The sequence below is a fragment of the Poromitra crassiceps genome (genome assembly GCF_964638095.1).
Source record: "Poromitra crassiceps genome assembly, chromosome: 17".
Taxonomy (NCBI): Eukaryota; Metazoa; Chordata; class Actinopteri; order Beryciformes; family Melamphaidae; genus Poromitra; species Poromitra crassiceps.
In genome coordinates this window covers 544,984-566,376 of record NC_139635.1, presented here as the reverse complement: position 1 = coordinate 566,376, position 21,393 = coordinate 544,984, and the positions used below count along the sequence as shown (strand labels likewise).

Genomic DNA, 21,393 nt, shown 5'->3' with positions numbered 1-21,393 from the left:
CTATGACAACTACAACTTCTGAAGGAACAGTGGTACAAGTTTAGGTTAGTGGTACAAGGTTAGTTTTTTTTTTTTTTTTTTAATAAGGAAAGAGAGAGAACGAAGTTAGATCAAGAAGGGCCCAGATGTAGCCTGAAAAGGTGTGTCTTTAGTCTTTTCCGAAAGATCGGCAGTGATTCAGCTGTCCTGACCGAAGGTGGAAGCTCGTTCCACAATTGAGGTGCCAGGGACGAGAAGAGTCGAGATCGGGATGAGCGACTTTTGAGCCCCCGTAGCGAAGGAGGGGCGAGGCGACCTGCACTGGTGGAGGAGCGAAGGGAGCGCTGAGAGGTTTGGAACCTGACCATGGATTGCAGGTACAGGGGAGCTGACTGGTGTACTGCCCTGTAGGCCAGTACCAGTTTCTTGAATTTGATGCGGGCCGAGAATTTGGGTTGGTTGAATACCAGACAGGCTGCAGCGTTCTGAATGAGCTGAAGCGGTCGGATGTCGGTGGCAGCTAGGCCGGCCAGGAGCACGTTGCAGTAGTCCAGGCGGGAGGAGACAAGAGACTGGACCAGGAGTTGAGTCGCTTCTCTTGTGAGAAAGGGACGGATTTTGCGGATGTTGTAGAGAGAGAACCTACAGGAGCGTGCTGTAGCAGCTATGTTGGCAGAGCAAGACAGCTGGTTGTCAAGGATCACCCCAAGGTTCTTAGCTGTTTGGGAGGGAAGTACAGTGGTGTTGTCAATGGAGATGGAGAGATCTGCGAGAGGGCAGTCTTTTCCTGGGAGGAAGAGTAGCTCTGTCTTACCAAGGTTGAGCTTGAGGTGGTGGGCAGACATCCAGTCGCCAATGTCTTTGAGGCATGCAGAGATGCGAGCCTCGATTTGAGTGTCGGAGGGGGGGAAGGAAAGGAAAAGCTGGGTGTCATCAGCATAGCAGTGATAAGAAAAGCCATGAGAAGAGATCACATAGGCAAGAGATCTGATATAGAGAAGGAAAAGTAAGGGGCCCAGGACTGAGCCCTGGGGGACACCGGTGGTAAGAGGACAGGATCTGGAGAGGGACCCTCTCCATGAGACCTGGTATGAGCGGTTCGAGAGGTAGGAAGCAAACCAGGAGAGTGCAGAACCTGAAATGCCGAGGTCAGACAGAGTGGAAAGAAGGATTTGGTGGTTGACTGTATCGAAGGCAGCAGACAGGTCAAGGAGGACAAGAACAGAAGAGAGGGATGAGGCCTTAGCAGTGTGAAGGGCCTCTGTGACAGCAAGAAGAGCTGTCTCAGTGGAGTGAGAGGCCTTGAAACCGGACTGCAGAGGGTCCAGGAGGTCATTTTGGGAGAGATAGAGAGAAAGTTGTTCGGACGCTGCTCGTTCAAGGGTTTTGGAAAGGAATGAGAGAAGAGAGACAGGTCTGTAGTTGTGAATAGCAGTAGGGTCAAGGGAGGGTTTCTTAAGCAGAGGCTTGACTCTTGCAGTCTTTAGAGCAGGCGGAACAAGACCAGAGGACAGAGAGGTGTTAATGAAGGTAGTGAGGAAGGGAGATATGTTAGGTGAGATGGTTTGGAGGAGAGAGGAAGGGATAGGATTGAGGGGGCAGTAAGTGGCTCGGTTCGAGCTGATGAGTTTAAGCACTTCATCAGGAGAGAGGGGAGAGAAGGAAGGAAATCCAGGGACAGGGGGCCGAGGAGCAGGATTGGAGTCGGGAGTGTTAGTGAGGGTGCCTGGAGGATGGAAGGAGGAGCTGATGTCATCCACCTTTTTAGTAAAGAAGGTTACAAAATCATCAGCAGAGAGGGAGGAGGGAGGGGGAGGGGAGGGAGGGTTGAGGAGCATGGAGAAGGTGGAGAACAGTTTACTGGGATTGGATGCAGAGGACTGGATTTCAGAGATGAAGAAGGAGGTTTTTGCTTTAGAGACAGCATCAGTGAAGTTTGAGTGGATAAGGTGGTAGGAAGAGAGATCTTCAGGGAGATGTGATTTTCTCAATTTTCTCTCAGCTGCCCGAAGCTCAGTTCGATAAGTTCGCAGAGATTCAGTCAGCCAAGGAGAAGGGGGAGAAGATCGGGCAGGCTTAGTGGTGAGTGGGCAAAGAGAATCAAGAGCGGAGGAGAGAAGAGTGGTGGAAGCCTCGTCAGTGGACAGGAGAGCAAATTGCTCGGCAGGGGGAAGTAGGGAGAGGACGGTAGAAGAGAGGGAGTCGGGTGAGAGAGTTTTTAGGTTGCGCCGGGTGGTGGTAGAGTGAGGGGGAGATGGGTGGGAGGAGGGGAGGGGGATGGGAAGGGAGAAGGTGATAAAGTGGTGGTCGGATACAGGAAGAGGAGTCACAGTGAGATTAGAGGTGGAGCAGGATCTGGTGAAGACCAGGTCAAGCACATTCCCTGCTTTGTGAGTAGGAGGAGATTGAGAGAGGTAAAGGTCAAAGGATGAGAAGAAGTTAAGGAAAGGCAGAGATTGTAAGGTTACTGGCTGGATGTTGAAGTCTCCCAGAAGGATGAGTGGAGTACCATCCTCAGGAAAGACGGAGAGGAGGGTGTCCAGCTCGTCCAGAAAGTCACCAAGCGGACCAGGCGGGCGGTAGATTACCACAATGTTGAGCTTGATGGGTAGGGATACGGCAACTGCATGGGACTCAAAAGATGAGATAGACAGATGAGAGAGAGAGGTGACAGTGTAGGTCCATTTGGGAGAGATGAGGATACCAGTGCCTCCGCCACGGCCAGAGGCTCTAGGGGTGTGCGAGAAGGAATAGGCAACAGAGAGAGCTGCAGGAGTAGCAGTGTTTTCAGGAATGATCCAGGTCTCTGTGAGAGCTAGAAAGTGGAGGGTTTGAGATAGAGCATGAGCCGAGATGGTCTCAGTTTTCTTAACAGCCGACTGACAGTTCCAGAGACCTCCGGCAATAGTAAAAGGACTGTTTGCGCGCTTAGGGTGGGAGAGATTACCGGAGTTACTACACCTGAAGCAGCCGTGTCTACGGCGTCTGTGGGCTGAGGTTACAACAGGGATGGGAAGAAAACACATAGTTAGGTAGATGAGTAGGTAGAATAAGAGAGGTAGCAAAAAACCCTATTCTATGGCCTCCCCTCGATGGACTCCCGCAGAAAGACTCGTGCCGCGAGGCTACGTGCCGCTTACCGCTGCCGCTGTAGACAGGGTTAGGGTTAGGGTAAAACATCACGTCAATTAAAACACATAATTAGTGAACACAATAGCTCCATAAGGAGGAATGATAGAGATGACCACATAGCAGTTACATTTCAATGACTTTAAACATGATATCACATCATTCAGTTTCCAAGGCATTGAGAAAGTGACTGTGCCTGAGAGTAGTGGTAACCAGTGCCGGTCCTGACCTCCCACAGGCCCTAAGCAAGACTGCTACCTGGCCTTTTGCCTTTGCCACACAGTCGCACCTGACACCCTCAGTGCTCCCACTACAATCCTCCCTCCTTTAAAACAGTTTGCTCCATCTGTCAATCTCAGAGTAAGTAGACATACAGAATAGAATGAGCTATAAACAAACATTATTTATTCAATATAATATTTTGAATATAATCTTAACACATTCACTGCCAGCCCTTTTTTCAATACTGTAGGTAGCTTCTGCCAAGGGTTTTTTTGAGGATTCTGGCTCATTTTACAAGAGCCGAGGATTATTTTCTACTAGGATTTTGTAAACACAAAATATCTCAAAAGAACTAATAGAATGTGTGCTTTCTTTGTTTAAAAGAGTTAGTTTGTAGAGTTAGTAGTTATGTATATATTAGCCGTTGAATACAGCATGGTTTCAGCGTCTGAGAGGCAAAGCTGAGATAAATGCAGTTTTGTGAAATTCAATCAAACAGGCAGAACAGTCACTTTAACCATTTATTTTTGGCATCAGTGAGACATCAGACATCTGAACAATAGTTGTTTTCAATAATAGAGGAATAATACAATAATCAAATAAATAAATGTCAAAATAAATACAAAACAAGAGCAGACCACAGGTCACTCAGCTTTTTTTTTTTATAGTTTATTTTTATTTTTTATAGGTTTTTTCGGTTCGTGATCAAACCGGTTTGGGCTCGTACACCGAATCCAGAACTGCTCCAAAATGTAATGGGTACTTCCTTGGCCCATGTTACACCCATCCACAAAGTTACATGAAAATCGGCAGCTACTTTTTATGTATTCCTGCTAGCTAGCAAACAATCAAACAAAGAGCATCAAAAACAAAACCTCCCTGGCAGGTTTTTTTTTTTTTACGACCCATGCCTACTCAGCACTAGCCTGGTAAACCGCCCGTCACGTGAACTCACATTGCATTTGGTTCTCCGTGACGGTCTGGACCTGCACAGGGAGTTAAGATGATTGGTCGAGCCATGCCGGCTCGACCAATCAGCGGCGGCCGTAGGCGGGCTCTGGCTCGTCTGGGCAAGTAGTGGGTACATGTTCTTTGTAGTTCTTTTCACTCGTCAACATGGCTGCCGCCGCGGAAGTGACAGGCCGTGAATGAAATTGAATGTAACGTTCCCAATTCTATGTATTAAATTCTAAAAAACGACCCTCAACATTTGGGAAGGCTAAGCCACACAACTAGTTCGTTATAATCTAACTAAATGCTTCGAAGGTGACTTTACGACTGCGAGGACTCAATCAATGAATACCACAGAGATCATCCACAGGCACCTTCCGCGATCTGATTGGTTGAAGTTAACACCCACCAGCGGTGATAGACAGATGGGTCATCCAATCACCTGCCAAGTAGCTTGGACAAAGTGCCCGCCTCCGTCAGCGGGTCTGGTGACTTCAAACCCAGATTGACTGGTTAATAGTGAAACCTATGTGGAGCTATACCGTCCATCTGGCAGCGTCAGGTTAACTCAGCACCACTGAGCATAGTTCTCCATCGAGTGGTACAACTCATAGCAGTGAGCCCTGTGTAATGGGACCTCACATTTGATACAATAGTAGCATGTCTCGCTTCTAACATCATTCCTTGCACAAACCCTACACCTCTTCGTTGGGGCATCTTTTTTGGGTGTGGCTCGTATGATGACCATTACATGGCCCACTAGCTTGACCTCCAGCCTGCTTTGAGGGTCCAGGTATGGTGCCCGGGGAATGGTTGCAGGTTGGTCACTGCCCCCCCCCCCCCCCCCCCACCTCCTCCACCTCCTCCCCGCCAGCCCCCACCTCCTCCCCGCCACCCCCCACCTCCTCCCAGCCACCCCCCACCTCCTCCCCCACCACAGGTCTGGTCCATGCACAGACAACACTCAGGATGAAATCCATCAAAGTTTTACACTTTCTCTGAGGGTGTTTAGCTTTGTACAGAACAAAGGCATTATAAAAAGACATCTGAAACATGTACATGACAAATTTGAACGGCCACCTGGATGTCTTCCTGGCAAAGGGATAGTACGCAATGTTCTGGTCCAATCTGTCGACCCCATTCATGTACTTGTTGTAGTCTACAACGCACTTGGGTTTTGCGTGTGGGACCCTATCTCTGCTGCCTTTCTGCCTGACCTGCACTGTCTCCATCGTGTCGTCGTGCATAGTGGAAACCATTTTCACGATTCGTTTGTCGCGCCAGGCCAGAACCATGGTGCTACCATTGTGGCGCATGACCGTTTCCCCCAGCTTCACGGTGTGGTTGGTAACCATGGTAGCAGGTGGCTCGCCCCTGTTCCTCCTCAGAGTGCCACAGACATGGGTCTGACACTCCAGCAGCTGTGCACACATTGAAACAGAGTTATAGTAGTTGTCCATGTATAAGTGGTAACCCTGCCCTGCCAAGTCCCCGAGGAGGAACTCCACTGTCTCGCCTAGGGAGGACCGCTCACCACAGTACGGCTTCATACTGTAGCAGTAACCTGTCTGGGAGTCACAGAGTATGTAGGACTTTATCCCATACTTTATGGGTTTCTGTGGGTTGTACGTGGGCCAGCCGCCCACGCCACAGGAGCATCCCCTCATCAATACTGATGTTTTGACTTGGTGTGAACATGGCTCTGAACTTTTCTAACAGGTCATTCAAAACTGGTCGGACCTTGAACAACCTGTCTGAATCATCAACATCATCATTGTTACTGAAATGGAGGAATCGTGTTAGGAGCTGAAAGCGGTTGCGAGACATGGTTCTGCTGAAGTGGGGGGTAGCAATCAGTTCATTTGTGGACCAGTACATGGACAGTTCAGGCTTCTTGACGATCCCAGTGAGGAAGTATAGTCCCAAGAAGCTCTTGATTTCTGCCACTGTCGTGTCCTTCCACTTCCCAAGCCTTGAATGTGGCAGAGCCTCACTGACCTGACTGATGCACTGATGGGCATACAGGTTAGTTTGTTCTACAATGTCCTGGAGCAGCTCATCATTCAGGAAGAGCTGGAAGAAGTCCACTGGTTGAGCAGCACCACCACTATGAGGACCCAGTTCTGCTGTGAAGGGGATGTGGGTTGGCTCCCAGTCAAGGTCACACCACTCAGGAGGACCTGCAGGCTGAGGACGTTTCCCACTTCCAGCTCCACTGCCACAATCTGCAAATTATAGAAATACATAATTACCATAAAATAGTGTTTTTTATATGTGTGGTACTGAATTCTGGAGTTCTAGAATTTCTGGAATTCTGGCTGGAACCTGTGATGTGAAAATAAACCTGATTCTGAAGTGTGATCTTATCCATTTTCCTGGCACCAGAGGCTGTGGCACCAGATGCTGTACCGCTACAGCTGGCTACAGGCTCATCTTCAGAGTCTGAAATTCAGTAAAATGAATTGACTGACTGCTGGCTTTTGTACAGTCATAGTAATTACATTTACACAAGTTACACAAGTCATCTCAAACATCGTCTTACCACTGCTCTGTGGAGCTTCGCTCCTGGACGGGGCCCATTCTTCTCCAGAATCCTCCGCGTCTGGAGAAGACGTGAGGTCACTCGACTCACTCAGCCCAGCAGCCGCAGCCGCGACATGCATGGGCTCACCCCGTTCATCATCCGAGACCTCGGAATCGGTCTCCGGCACAAGCTCATTTCGGACGGAAAATAAATCGAGCAATGATCTCTGATCCGCCGATCGCTTGCGTTTGGCCGAAGACCGCTTGCGTTTGGCCGGCATGGCACAAACACGCACCCACTCCCAACTAAACTGAAATAAAACAACTACTGCTACGACTAGATCAAACTGAACTGAAATAAGGCTAATCTACCGGCTACCAACTCGATCAAACTGAAGTAGAATAAACGCTAAATACTCAAATGAACTGACGCTAACGCTAACGCTAAATGAGCTAAGCTAACTACAATGAACACTAACTGTAACTACGCGCTAACTATCTAAACTAAAGATCTACTATAAAGACTATACTAAACACTACTACTGTACTAACAACTAACAAACTAAATCAACTACGCTAACCAACTCGCTCTAAATCTGACTATAAATTGCTAAATTGCTGAATTTCTCTATCTATAAATCGCTATGTAATGCTGTCTCTCTTAATCTCACCAACCTACTATAAACCCACCCGGAACAAAGGATCCCGCCTTCTTTATATACAAATCTTTGTTAGAGTACTTCTGGAGCAGCGGGAGACGTCGGATCCACATTCACCTATTGCCCAAGGGCGCCAGCTAGTGGAAACCACTGAAAAAACAGTTTGACGAGATATCTCGTCCACGGCAGTCAACCGCTGGATTTTTTATGACGAGATATCTCGTCCACGGCAGTGAACGTGTTAAGATAAGTGAATATTAACATTAACACATTGAGTGCCAGCCATTTTTTCAATCCTGTAGGTAAGTTGTGCCAGGTTTTTTTTTGAGGATTCTGGCTCATTTTACAACAGCCGAGGATTCTTTTCTGTTAAGACTTCGTGAACACCAATCATCTAAAAATAACTAATAGAATGTGTGCTTTCTCTGTCTAAAAGAGTTAGTTTGCAGAGTTAGTAGTTATGTAGATATTAGCCGTTGAGTACAGCATGGTTTTAGCGTATGAGACAGCAAGCTGAGATAATCGCAGTTTTGTGAAATTCAGCAGAACAGTCACCTGCCTGTGATTGTGGGTGCCTTTGGGCGAGTCTGTATACTGTATTGTGTGTGTGTGTGTGTGTGTGTGTGTGTGTGTGTGTGTGTGTGTGTGTGTGTGTTCGCGCGTTGCTCCGCGGCTCTGGGGGGAGGGGATCTCTGTCCGTTCTGTGTGTGTGTCTCCGGGCTCCTCCCTCCGTCTGTGCTGCGGGGGAAGGATTCTCCGCGGCCGTCTGGACTGTAAAACTTTCTTGAGGTTTGAGTAAGCTTTTGCGATTCTGGTCTTATTTATGCGCGGGGGTGCTCGAGTGTGTGTGTGTGCGCGCGCGCGCGCGTGTGTGTGTGTGTGTGTGTGTGTGTGGGATCGAGGGAGTTTTCGCCGAGCTGCTTCCTTGAAAATTACACTGTGGCTTTCTCCAGCGCGCTGGCTGGCTGCTCTGGCTGTGGCTGGCTGTGGCTTCTCTGTCTTGGGAGAGAACTGTCGCCACTTAGTGGTCGGTAAAATAGATTATACACATTCTCTTCCTCCGATAGTGATATAGAAGACGTAAAAGTGGTTGATTGATGTCCCACCGTCAAAAAAAAAATGTTTATGTAAGACGAGATAGCTCGTCTATGGCACTTAACCGTTGGATTATGTAAGACGAGATATCTCGGCTATGGCACTCAACGTGTTAATATAAACAAGAAATAGTAGAAAATATAAAATGTAGAAAAATACAACACTGAGCTTTGGCTCTGCTGCCTGGTAATTAGTCTAGTCTTCACACAATTAGCTTTGGCTGTACAATGTAAACATAAGCCTATAGGCTACAGTATGGCTGCAGGCAGCTTTGTCTCCAAATAGTAGTAACAGTAAAAAATATTAAACATAAAGCTGTGCAATTAGCTTACAGGTATGCCCAAAGTTGATATTTAATCAATAGCTATTTAGTCAATGTCAATACCTTGCTTTCCATCTTGCATTAGTCCAGAGTAGATCTTGACTGAGTTTGATAGACTCTAGATTACCTTGTTTATTATTGTCAATGTAGTTTTTGTCCTTGTTATTGTTTGTCTTCCTGTTATTTTGGATTGTGCCTTTCTTTTTTGTGTGCGCAGTGCACCACCCCCAACTATGAAGATAATTTTCTCCCTGAGAATATTATCTATCTATCTATCTGTCTGTCTGTCTGTCTGTCTGTCTGCCTGCCTGCCTGTCTGTCTGTCTGTCTCTATCTATCTATCTATCTATCTATCTATCTATCTATCTATCTATCTATCTATCTATCTATCTATATGTCTGTCTGTCTATCTATCGATCTATCTATGAGGAGTGATCCAGTCTATTTTGCTGAATAAATGCTAGTATAATTTTGTTGTGCACGCGCGACGTGTTTATAGTAGCCTAGTCTATGAACACCGTTGCAAGTTGGCATTTATACTAGTCACAGAGAACACTGCACACCCTTGGAACTGTGGCTAGCATTACAACAACAAGCACTAGGTTAGCAAACATACACAGACAGACTACCGCGAGCTAGAGAAAGAGATTCCAAGCTGCGTTAGCACCTCAACTAAGGCTGCGTAGTGTGCGTATAGGGCCGACCCGGCTCTGGTGGTAACATTGGGGTCCTATGTTCCCCGTTTTTGTGGGACCGGGGAACATAGAACCCTTCCTAACCTCCCCCAGACCCTAACCCAAAACCTAACCTCTCCCACTCCTCACGCCTAAACCTAAGGTCGGCATTGCGGGTGGTCGGCATAGCGGATAGACACCCCAAATGTTACGGAGAGTGTTAAAACGGGGAACATAGGACCCGGGGAACATAGGTACGCTCCCGTAACATTGATGCCATTCTGAACAGAAGAGAATTGTTCTGGATCTATAACTTGCAAACGTTCTCCCCTAAAGGATTGAATGATGAGATCCCATGGCATGTCATGCAAACAAGCAAACAAGATATATTGTAAACCCAGAAACTCTGACTTTCTGGGTTTACAATATATCTTGTTTGGTGGAGTATTCAACATAAATGTGGCACACTTTTGAATGATTTATGAAAGCTGCAACTAGGCTGATGTCTTCATTCATCTGTTGTGCTCCTCTGTAAATATTCATGTAAATATAGTATGCGTGAATTACTGTCGGCATAATTATGTGTATTTGTTGTGATGTTGCACTTCTTTCAATTTGTCTTGGGTCTCTTCAAGGTGACAAATGCTTCCTGTCAATTATTGAGAGACACTCCCACAAGAGACTGATTGTCCTACACCTGTGAACACATGGATGGGGGGGGGGGGGGGGGTGTCAAAGGTGGAGCATTGTCTTTTTAAGATCATTGTGGCAGAGATATATGTAATGTATATTGTATAATCACAATATTACACTCGAGGGTGTACTTTACGTAGTTATTGGCACTTCAGTGACGGGCACTGCCGCATCACCGTCGTGCCAATAATCAGGGTAAAGTACACCCTCTCGTGTACTATTGCTTAATTATACAACATGTAGTTCCCACCAAGCAATCTGATTGGTCAAGGACCGTTCTCAAATGAGCATAACAGCACACCTAGCTGTTCTCAAATCGGTCATTTGAGAACGGCCTCATCACTAAAATATCACTCCACCGGCCAGTCTGTTCAGCAGAGAACAGCAGCGGCCAAAATTCTGCAGGCAACATGGCCTGTAACCCCACATAATTTCTATCCCATAAACTAATAACTTGGCCAATAAGTATGTAACATACTAAATAAAACAAACTAATGTCTTCATTTGATGTAGAATGCATAGATAGGACATGTAACTAGTTTATTAAACTCGCATTCCAGGAATATTGTATTCACCTCACTGCTCCAGATTAACGTAGTTGGCGCGTGCCTCAGAGAGCCTGGTTGTCTTGGAACCCACTCGCTTAGCGCCAGAACACACCCAATTTGGGGGCAGAACACGCCAGGATTAGCCAACGCCAACCCCAGTGGGGTTATGGCCCGCCTCTCAACCCTCTTTCATCTCAGACAGGCAGTAGTATTTTCAGTCTGATACTGTACGTTACCGTCCTAACCTGACGCTGCCAGATGAAACCAGCAGCTTGTTTGTTTATCTTTCCTTCCAACCATTCATCAACAGTAAGTCCGCCAAATAAATTAAAACAACAAAACAATCCATTTTGCATCAACGCTGTAAGCTAGATGCTGCTTTCTGCACAGGTGTTTGTTACAGTTAACTCATGTGATGAGCATATTGGCTGGCTGACACCATTTCTTGTCTCGGACTAACACACTAGGCAAAAACTTTGTTATTTTGAGAGCAAATGGCCCCAAAATATGAACACCTTTTGTTTATAGCTTGTATTTTGTTGGTAACTGTTGGATAATTGGTAGGTACGGTGGTGTAGTGGTAAGCGCTATCGCCTCACAGCTCGAAGGTCGTGGGTTCGATTCCCACCTGGGACGATGTGAACGGTGAAGGAATGCGTGCCCGTCCGCATGTCCTCGAGTGCCCATGCCCGGGTGGGGTCGTCAAAAGGGCCTTTCTGTGTGGAGTTTGCATGTTCTCCCCGTGCCTCCCGGGGGTTTCCTTCATATAGGAACCCCCTTCACAAAAACATGCAATATCCTGGTTGCTAATGTGGTTCCTCCTCTGGTCATTAAGGGCACCTGTTCAGAGGGAGGGGAACTGGTTGGAATAGCGTGAACCTCCCACGTGCTATGTCCTACCGGTGAAGCTTCCTCTGTCAGGTGAAAAGAAGCGGCTGGCTAACTGCCCATGTCTCGGAGGAAGCATGGAGCCAGTTTTGGCTCTCCCCAGATCGGCAGAGGGTGGAGTAGCAACCAGGATAAAGAAATTACGTTAGCACTAATGGGGGATAAAAATGGGATAAAAAATCGGGGGGGGTGGGGACTGTTGGATAATCGCAATATTACATGAGAGGGTCTACTTTATCGTGGTTATTGGTAGGGATGTACGATATTATCGGCCTACCGATATTAGCATAAGAATTTCATATCGGAAAATATCGGTATCGGTTTTCATGCCGATATATATTTTAAATACAGGGGGAGTCTCACTGAGAGCAATGCTCTCTTTTTCAGGAGTGCCCTGTTCACCGTGGTTATTGGCACTTCAGTGACGCACACTGCTGCATCACCGTCGTGCCAATAACCACGGTAAAGTACACCCTCTCATGTAATATTGCTAAATTCAAGGTCCCCGCCTGACAGCGATCAAACAAATAAAAACATGGATGAGGCTTATTTTTTGTTTTTCTTCTTCCTTTTGTTTTTAACAATTGAACCAAGATGAACCGAGGCCAAACTGTCCTCTTACTCATCACCATCCTCCTCCTCCTCCTCAACTACCAGTTTGTTGAACTCTTCCTCCTCTCCCTGTCTGACTTCAGCTAACTCTCCCTGTTGTCTTGCCTGAGCTAAGAGCTATTGCCCCGATGGTTCCTCCTATGTGCTCGCACACACACACGCACGCACACGCACACACACACACACACACACACACACACACACACACACACACACACAGCTCCGCATCCAGCTTGTCCCACGCTTTGGGGTCTATGAGTAATTATAAAATGGCTCTCTCAAATCAAGCAATCTGATTGGTTCACAGCTGTGGTATTTAGTGTATACCACAGCTAGAGCATCATCCCCCGAAACACTCCGCCTCTTAGAAAACAAAGACTCATAAGCAAAAGGGCCTAAAACTCAAGGTGTAGGCACTCAAGGAGGTTTGAAAATGTAAAAGGCCTTTAATTTAATGGGCTTGAATCATTAAAATACACCAACACGTGTCGGCTTGCACCTTCTTCAGGGTGTGATGACACACAGAGAAATCCAGAAAAGAAACATTAAAATGTAGCAAGTTAACCAAATGACACCATCACTACAGATGCAATAAAACAATAAAGATACAGTAAAACCAATGAGGAAACTACATGAGCAATACAATGTTTTAGAGGAAAGAGGGTAACTGTTGTACCAACTGAACCTTATTTATCTCTTAAGTTAGGCTGTAAAGTCTACACTTTTTGTGACCTTGATGAAGGCACAGTGTGTTGAAACATCAGGTCACAACTTGATTTAAATATAGAAGCATAACAGAGTGTGCAGTTCTCCATCTTTTCACCTGACGCCTTCTTCAGACAGTCTGCACCTCACCTGAAGTCTCTGGGTGCTCATCTCCACCTCCTGTGTTCTTTACATTAAATGTCAGCATGATATTCATAACATCTATTAATGAACAAAGAACTGACAGCATGTCTGACCTCAGAGTCTCCAGTCGACAGTGTGGACTCTCCAGTCCAGCAGACAGCAGCTTCACTGCTGAATCTTCCAGCTTGTTGTGAGTCAGGTCCAGCTCTGTCAGATGGGAGGGGTTGGACTTCAGAGCTGAGGCCACGACTTCACAGTGAGTCTCTGAGAGCGAACAGTCACCAAGTCTGTGATGACAGATTTAATCAGGTCACAACTTGATTTAAATATAGAAGCATAACAGAGTGTGCAGTTCTCCATCTTTTCACCTGACGCCTTCTTCAGACAGTCTGCACCTCACCTGAAGTCTCTGGGTGCTCATCTCCACCTCCTGTGTTCTTTACATTAAATGTCAGCATGATATTCATAACATCTATTAATGAACAAAGAACTGACAGCATGTCTGACCTCAGAGTCTCCATGTTGTAGCCAGCTCAGTTATTATCAAAACAGAGCTGAGAACAAGCATACCAAAAAATGTATGCTGAATGAATATACCTATGATGATGATGATGATGATAATCACAATGATAATAATCCTAGTCATAATAATTGTAATAATCATAATAACAGTTGTTTTAATCACATTTAAACACTTTTACCACAGCAGAAACTTGAAGTGAAGTAGGGCTGTCCCAAACGATTATTTTCTTATCGATTAATCTAACAATTATTTTTTCGATTAGTCGATTAACACATTAAGTGCCATAGACGACCTAACTCGTCTTACATAATCCAGCGCTTGAGTGCCAAGGACGAGCTAACTCGTCTTACATAAACATTTTTTTTTTTTGACGGTGGGACATCAATCAACCCCTTTTACATCTTCGAGATAACTATTGGAGCAAGATAATGTGTGTAATCTATTTTACCGACCACTAAGTGGCGACAGAGACAGAGAGAAGCCACAGCCACGGGACCCGTGGACCAAAAGCAGCCGCCTCCCGCGGAAATGGCTTGGCGATTTTACAGTCAGAAAAGAAGGAGCCTCATTCTCATACTGTAGGCGGGGATCACTATTGGAGCAAGAGAATGTGTATAATCTATGTTACCGACCCACTAAGTGTTGACAGTGCTCCCCCAGACGACCGAAATCAAAGAAAAAACTGCCGCGGGAGCAAGCCGTTCAAGGAAATGGCGAGGCGATTTTACAGTAATCCATTCAAGACTTGTCTTTCCTGAGAGCGGCCGCGCACCGGCAGCAGCACACAGAGAGCGGAGAGCGATTTGCAAAATAGATTATAGGTGAAACACACTTTGAAACACCTCAGAAAGGCCAGAATCAACATCTGCCCATCGCCCACGCATTCCCCGGCCCATCTTGACTCGCACAAGGAGCGTCCGCACGCAGGCAAGCAGGCAGGCAGGCACGCAGGCAGGCAGGCAGGCAGCAGCAACGCGCTTCTGACACGCCCGCTGTACAGCCAGGAGGAAGGAGGAGAAGACACATGGAGGGAGGAGTTTGAATGAGAGGGGTGTTTCCTGTTGTTATGGAGGAAATTACTGTTCAAAACTATTGTTTAGAATGTCTGACGGTCTTACTGATGCCAAAAATGAATGGTTAAAGTGACTGTTTCACAAAAAGCCATTTATCTCTGAATAAATTTCCAGACGCTGAAACCATGCTGTACTCAACGGCTAATATCTACATAACTACTAACTCTGCAAACTAACTATTTTAGACAGAGAAAGCACACATTCTATTAGTTATTTTTAGATGATTGGTGTTCATGAATTCTTAACAGAAAATAATCCTCGGCTGTTGTAAAATGAGCCAGAATCGTCAAAAACACCCCTGGCACAACTTACCCACAGGATTGAAAACATGGCTGGCACTCAATGTGTTAATCTAAGGATTATTTTTTATTTAATTTTTTTTATTATATAACAATAAATTTACCCAAAACAAATAAATAACCAAAAACTTCTCAATTTCAGTATTTTATTTAACCATCTCATTCTCTTTAAGACCAGTTGGTGCAACCGATGTTGGGTGTGGATGCTACAGACACAGTCTTGTGTCTGGATGATGTCTGACCATCTTACATGGAGCATTTTGTCTTTCTCCAAAATTAAGAGCACTGTTACTGAAAATTGCACACCATTGTACTGTAAGATGATGATTTTATGTTGGACTGCTGCTAAACTCAGTTGACATTGCACAAGGTTTTTGGTATTCCTCCCGGAAAGTGACTTGCATTTTATTTATTCTACTATTTTATTTTGAATTGCACTAGGCTATATTCATTTTATTTGAGGACAAGCTCTTGCTTTAATTTTATTTGAGAGATTTTATGTTGGACTGTTAACTATGCCTGGTCGTAACTCCTACGTCGGTTAAGACCACCAGTCTTCAGAGTGCACTTACGCCTGTTGCACCAACAGGGCTTACGTCTGAACACTACGCCCGGTCGTAGCGATGCACATCCATGTGAAAGCATGGGAATGCCCACTGGAATGCGGCACGCAACCTGTTCAGAAGAGTGTGCTGATGGGTAATCGGCTGTAGTGTGGCTAATGTTAGCGGCTAACTGTTACTTGTCGTTACTTTAAATGGCAGTAAAACGCCACTGAATGACCAAATTGATTTGAACTTTTAACCATGTCGATTTCCACTTTCCACACGGGCCCCCAGCATTGATTAGTTGTTTATAACGTGACTATATTTATAACGTTTATAACGTACTCCGGTTTCCAGTTTATAACTCGGGTCATACAGCCAGATTGACAGCACGGCTGTATTCACCCCTCAATTATAAACCGCAACCGCGGTTTCTATTCCTGTTACTTCCTCACAACCAAGAGGTCAGGTGGTGTTCGACCGATTCTGGATCTGTCATATTTCAACAATTTCATAATAAAGTGTCAGTTTGGCATGCTGACAGTCAGACATCTGATGTCGTGCAGAAAACAACACGATTGGTTTGTGACAATAGACGTGGCGGATGCATATTTCCACATTCTAATCTGCCAGGCACACTGCAAATACCTGCGCTTCTCCTCTCAGGGGGTAGCCTATCAATACAACCATCTCTCCTTCGGTTACCCGCTAGCCCCTCGAACCTTTACCAAGTGCATGCTAGCCTTAGCCCCTCTATGAAGGAGAGGTATATCAGGGTCCTCCACTATCTGGATGACCTGATTCTGCTGGACAAGTCAAGAGAACAGACTGCCTTGTTGCATACGATGGAGACAGTAGAGCTCCTCCAATCACTGGGTTTTGCCATAAATTGGAAGACGAGCTCTCCCCTCCCCAGTCAGACAATGACCTATCTGGGGATAAACCTCGACTCCAGGGTCATGAGAGGGAGATTATTCTCAGAAAGGGTGGAAGTCCTACTCTCACTCCTCCATCAATTTGACCCAGGAGCCACAGTGACAGCCCTCACTGTGAGGCACTTACTGGGGACAATGGCATTGAGTCACGTCGTGGTGGTTCAATCGAATGAAGGTAGATTTGATACGCCACGAGAGGGGTGTCCTAAGACCCCTCTCGTGGGAGGGGGGGGGGGTGGTGCTCTCCCTGCACATAAATGTCCTGGAAGCACTTTGCCCCCCAGCTGTCAGGTTATCACGTGCTGGTCAGAACAGACAGCACAACCACAGCGGCGTACATCAACCGCCAGGGGGAGACACACTCTGCCACACTCCTGGAAATAGCAAGGGATTTGCTGATGTGGACACAAACACATCTGCTATCCCTCAAAGCTCTATTTCAGGGGTGGAAAATCAAGCCACATACCTTATGTCACGTGGTGGTCCTCGTCCAGGAGAATGGAAGTTGCTACCTGATCTAGTCCAAGAAGCAGGGCAGAGGTGGACCTCTTTGCAAGCAAAGAACATGTGCAATGTCCTCTGTGGTTTTTCCTGAACACACGAGACAAACCCCCTCTAGGGGTAGACGCGTTCTCCCATCAGCCCTGGTCCAAGTCCCTCCTGTATGCCTTCCCTCCTGTCCCCCTGATTTCACATCTCCTAACACAGGTTCAGGAGGACGGCCTATCTTTGATACTGCAGCACCAGAATGTACTAATGCGTCGTAGTTCCCAACTATGATCCAACTCCTGAGAGGCAGACCGTGGTGACTCCTGAGAGGCAGACCGTGGTGACTCCTGAGAGGCAGACCGAGAGGTGACTCCTGAGAGGTGGTGACTCTTGAGAGACAGACCGTGGTGACTCCTGAGAGGCAGACCGTGGTGACTCCTGAGAGACAGACCGTGGTGACTCCTGAGAGGCAGACCGTGGTGATTCCTGAGAGACAGACCGTGGTGACTCCTGAGAGACAGACCATGGTGACTCCTGAGAGGTGGTGACTCCTGAGAGACAGACCGTGGTGACTCCTGAGAGGCAGACCGTGGTGACTCCTGAGAGGCAGACCGTGGTGACTCCTGAGAGGTGGTGACTCCTGAGAGACAGACCGTGGTGACTCCTGAGAGGCAGACTGTGGTGACTCCTGAGAGGCAGACCGTGGTGACTCCTGAGAGGCAGACCGTGGTGACTCCTGAGAGGCAGACCGTGGTGACTCCTGAGAGGAGGCAGACCATGGTGACTCCTGCGAGGCAGACCGTGGTGACTCCTGTGAGGTGGTGACTCCTGAGAGACAGACAGTGGTGACTCCTGAGAGACAGGCAGACTGTGGTGACTCCTGAGAGGTGGTGACTCCTGAGAGGCAGACCGTGGTGACTCCTGAGAGACAGGCAGACTGTGGTGACTCCTGAGAGACAGACCATGGTGACTCCTGAGAGGCAGACCGTGGTGACTCCTGAGAGGCAGACCGTGGTGACTCCTGAGAGGAGGCAGACTGTGGTGACTCCTGAGAGGCAGACCGTGGTGACTCCTGAGAGGTGGTGACTCCTGAGAGACAGACCGTGGTGACTCCTGAGAGGCAGACCGTGGTGACTCCTGAGAGGCAGACCGTGGTGACTCCTGAGAGACAGACCGTGGTGACTCCTGAGAGGCAGACCGTGGTGACTCCTGAGAGACAGGCAGACTGTGGTGACTCCTGAGAGACAGACCATGGTGACTCCTGAGAGGCAGACCGTGGTGACTCCTGAGAGGCAGACCGTGGTGACTCCTGAGAGGAGGCAGACTGTGGTGACTCCTGAGAGGCAGACCGTGGTGACTCCTGAGAGGTGGTGACTCCTGAGAGACAGACCGTGGTGACTCCTGAGAGGCAGACCGTGGTGACTCCTGAGAGGCAGACCGTGGTGACTCCTGAGAGACAGACCGTGGTGACTCCTGAGAGGCAGACCGTGGTGACTCCTGAGAGACAGACCGTGGTGACTCCTGAGAGGCAGACCGTGGTGACTCCTGAGAGGCAGACCGTGGTGACTCCTGAGAGACAGACCGTGGTGACTCCTGAGAGGCAGACCGTGGTGACTCCTGAGAGGCAGACCGTGGTGACTCCTGAGAGGTGGTGACTCCTGAGAGACAGACTGTGGTGACTCCTGAGAGGAGGCAGACCGTGGTGACTCCTGAGAGGCAGACCGTGGTGACTCCTGAGAGGTGGTGACTCCTGAGAGACAGACCGTGGTGACTCCTGAGAGGCAGACCGTGGTGACTCCTGAGAGGCAGACCGTGGTGACTCCTGAGAGGTGGTGACTCCTGAGAGACAGACCGTGGTGACTCCTGAGAGGCAGACTGTGGTGACTCCTGAGAGGCAGACCGTGGTGACTCCTGAGAGGCAGACCGTGGTGACTCCTGAGAGGCAGACCGTGGTGACTCCTGAGAGGAGGCAGACCATGGTGACTCCTGCGAGGCAGACCGTGGTGACTCCTGTGAGGTGGTGACTCCTGAGAGACAGACAGTGGTGACTCCTGAGAGACAGGCAGACTGTGGTGACTCCTGAGAGGTGGTGACTCCTGAGAGGCAGACCGTGGTGACTCCTGAGAGACAGGCAGACTGTGGTGACTCCTGAGAGACAGACCATGGTGACTCCTGAGAGGCAGACCGTGGTGACTCCTGAGAGGCAGACCGTGGTGACTCCTGAGAGGAGGCAGACTGTGGTGACTCCTGAGAGGCAGACCGTGGTGACTCCTGAGAGGTGGTGACTCCTGAGAGACAGACCGTGGTGACTCCTGAGAGGCAGACCGTGGTGACTCCTGAGAGGCAGACCGTGGTGACTCCTGAGAGACAGACCGTGGTGACTCCTGAGAGGCAGACCGTGGTGACTCCTGAGAGACAGACCGTGGTGACTCCTGAGAGGCAGACCGTGGTGACTCCTGAGAGGCAGACTGTGGTGACTCCTGAGAGGCAGACCGTGGTGACTCCTGAGAGGCAGACCGTGGTGACTCCTGAGAGACAGACCGTGGTGACTCCTGAGAGGCAGACCGTGGTGACTCCTGAGAGGCAGACCGTGGTGACTCCTGAGAGGTGGTGACTCCTGAGAGACAGACCGTGGTGACTCCTGAGAGGAGGCAGACCGTGGTGACTCCTGAGAGGCAGACCGTGGTGACTCCTGAGAGGTGGTGACTCCTGAGAGACAGACCGTGGTGACTCCTGAGAGGCAGACCGTGGTGACTCCTGAGAGGAGGCAGACTGTGGTGACTCCTGAGAGGCAGACCGTGGTGACTCCTGAGAGGTGGTGACTCCTGAGAGACAGACCGTGGTGACTCCTGAGAGACAGGCAGACTGTGGTGACTCCTGAGAGGTGGTGACTCCTGAGAGGCAGACCGTGGTGACTCCTGAGAGACAGGCAGACTGTGGTGACTCCTGAGAGACAGACCATGGTGACTCCTGAGAGGCAGACCGTGGTGACTCCTGAGAGGCAGACCGTGGTGACTCCTGAGAGGCAGTCCATGGTGACTCCTGAGAGGCAGACCGTGGTGACTCCTGAGAGGCAGACCGTGGTGACTCCTGAGAGGCAGACCGTGGTGACTCCTGAGAGGCAGACCGTGGTGACTCCTGAGAGGCAGACCGTGGTGACCCCTGAGAGGTGGTGACTCCTAAGAGGAGGCAGACCATGGTGACTCCTGAGAGACAGACCGTGGTGACTCCTGAGAGACAGACCGTGGTGACTCCTGAGAGACAGACCGTGGTGACTCCTGAGAGGCAGACTGTGGTGACTCCCTTGGTGCACAGACGCTCTGTCACAACTGGACAGAGCCATCCTCCAGCCCCCGGTGCTGTGACAGCACCTGTGGGCCTGGCTGCTGAACGGGAGCATTTGACAAGGCTAGGCCTGTCACCAAATGTGGGACGCAGGGCCTGAATTTGGGCACAGGTTTGCCGGATTCGTGCATATTTTATTGAATTCCCACATATTGTGAATTGAAAAAGGGGGAATAATCCTGCATTGGTTTGCGTAAACCAACTTTTTTGGTGCAGAACGTTGCTCTTCATTCAAACGACTCGTCGGACACGTGAGATGGTTACACGACCGACGGACCAAATTTCACTTCCGTGATAGCACGCTCACTCTGTCCTCTCTCGACACTACTCTGATGATTTCTCGGTGGACAGCTGCTTGCAAACACTACGTCGTCAGAAGGGGGAGAGTAACGTTAGTGTCAGTGATGTTATGATGAAGAAGCTGATATCGATAACGACGTTAATAGTAACGTTAATCCTCCCGATGCTGAGTGCCAGTTGATTCAGAGAATGAGAATGAAGTTAACGATCCTGACATGCCGCACCCGTGCCAGGCGTGATCCTGATCGCTTTCAGCCATGTGGAGCCATGTTGAACATTTGCTGATAAAAAAGCGAGCTTTCATTGACAAACCTGGACAATTTTTATTGTGAAGAACTTACAGATACAGTAGTGACTGTTGAGAGAGAGAGGAGAGAGAGACAGACAGACAGAGACAGAGAGAGAGACAGACAGAGACAGAGAGAGAGAGAGACAGAGAGAGACAGAGAGAGAGAGAGAGAGAGAAAGAAAGAGAGAGAGAGAGAGAGAGAGAGAGAGAGAGAGAGAGAGAGAGAGAGAGAGAAAGATAGAGAGGAGAACAGAAAAATAAATATGAGTGAGCTGCTGCATTGAGAGTAAGATGCAGCCAGAGATGTGCAGCCATTTTGGGGACCAGGGGCCACATTACAGAAACTCCCTATCTTATATCTTAAGTTAGGATAGGACTAGTTTAAGATAGGATTTTTTTCTGATTTCGTATTACAGAAGCAAATCCTAACTAACTTTAGGAATCCTATCTT

The 21,393-nt window shown here is 48.2% G+C and overlaps 1 protein-coding gene across 1 annotated transcript in view; it reads right to left on the bottom strand.

Annotated features, from left to right (window-relative positions):
* LOC310791995 (protein NLRC3-like) overlaps positions 1-21,393 on the bottom strand; it is a gene marked incomplete at both ends in the record, with an annotated part of 85,297 nt that overhangs the window by 41,124 nt on the left and 22,780 nt on the right. The window contains one exon of the mRNA XM_083653678.1: positions 13,258-13,431. Coding sequence (XP_083509804.1) covers positions 13,258-13,431 — 174 coding nt within the window. The remainder of the gene's footprint in view (positions 1-13,257; positions 13,432-21,393) is intronic.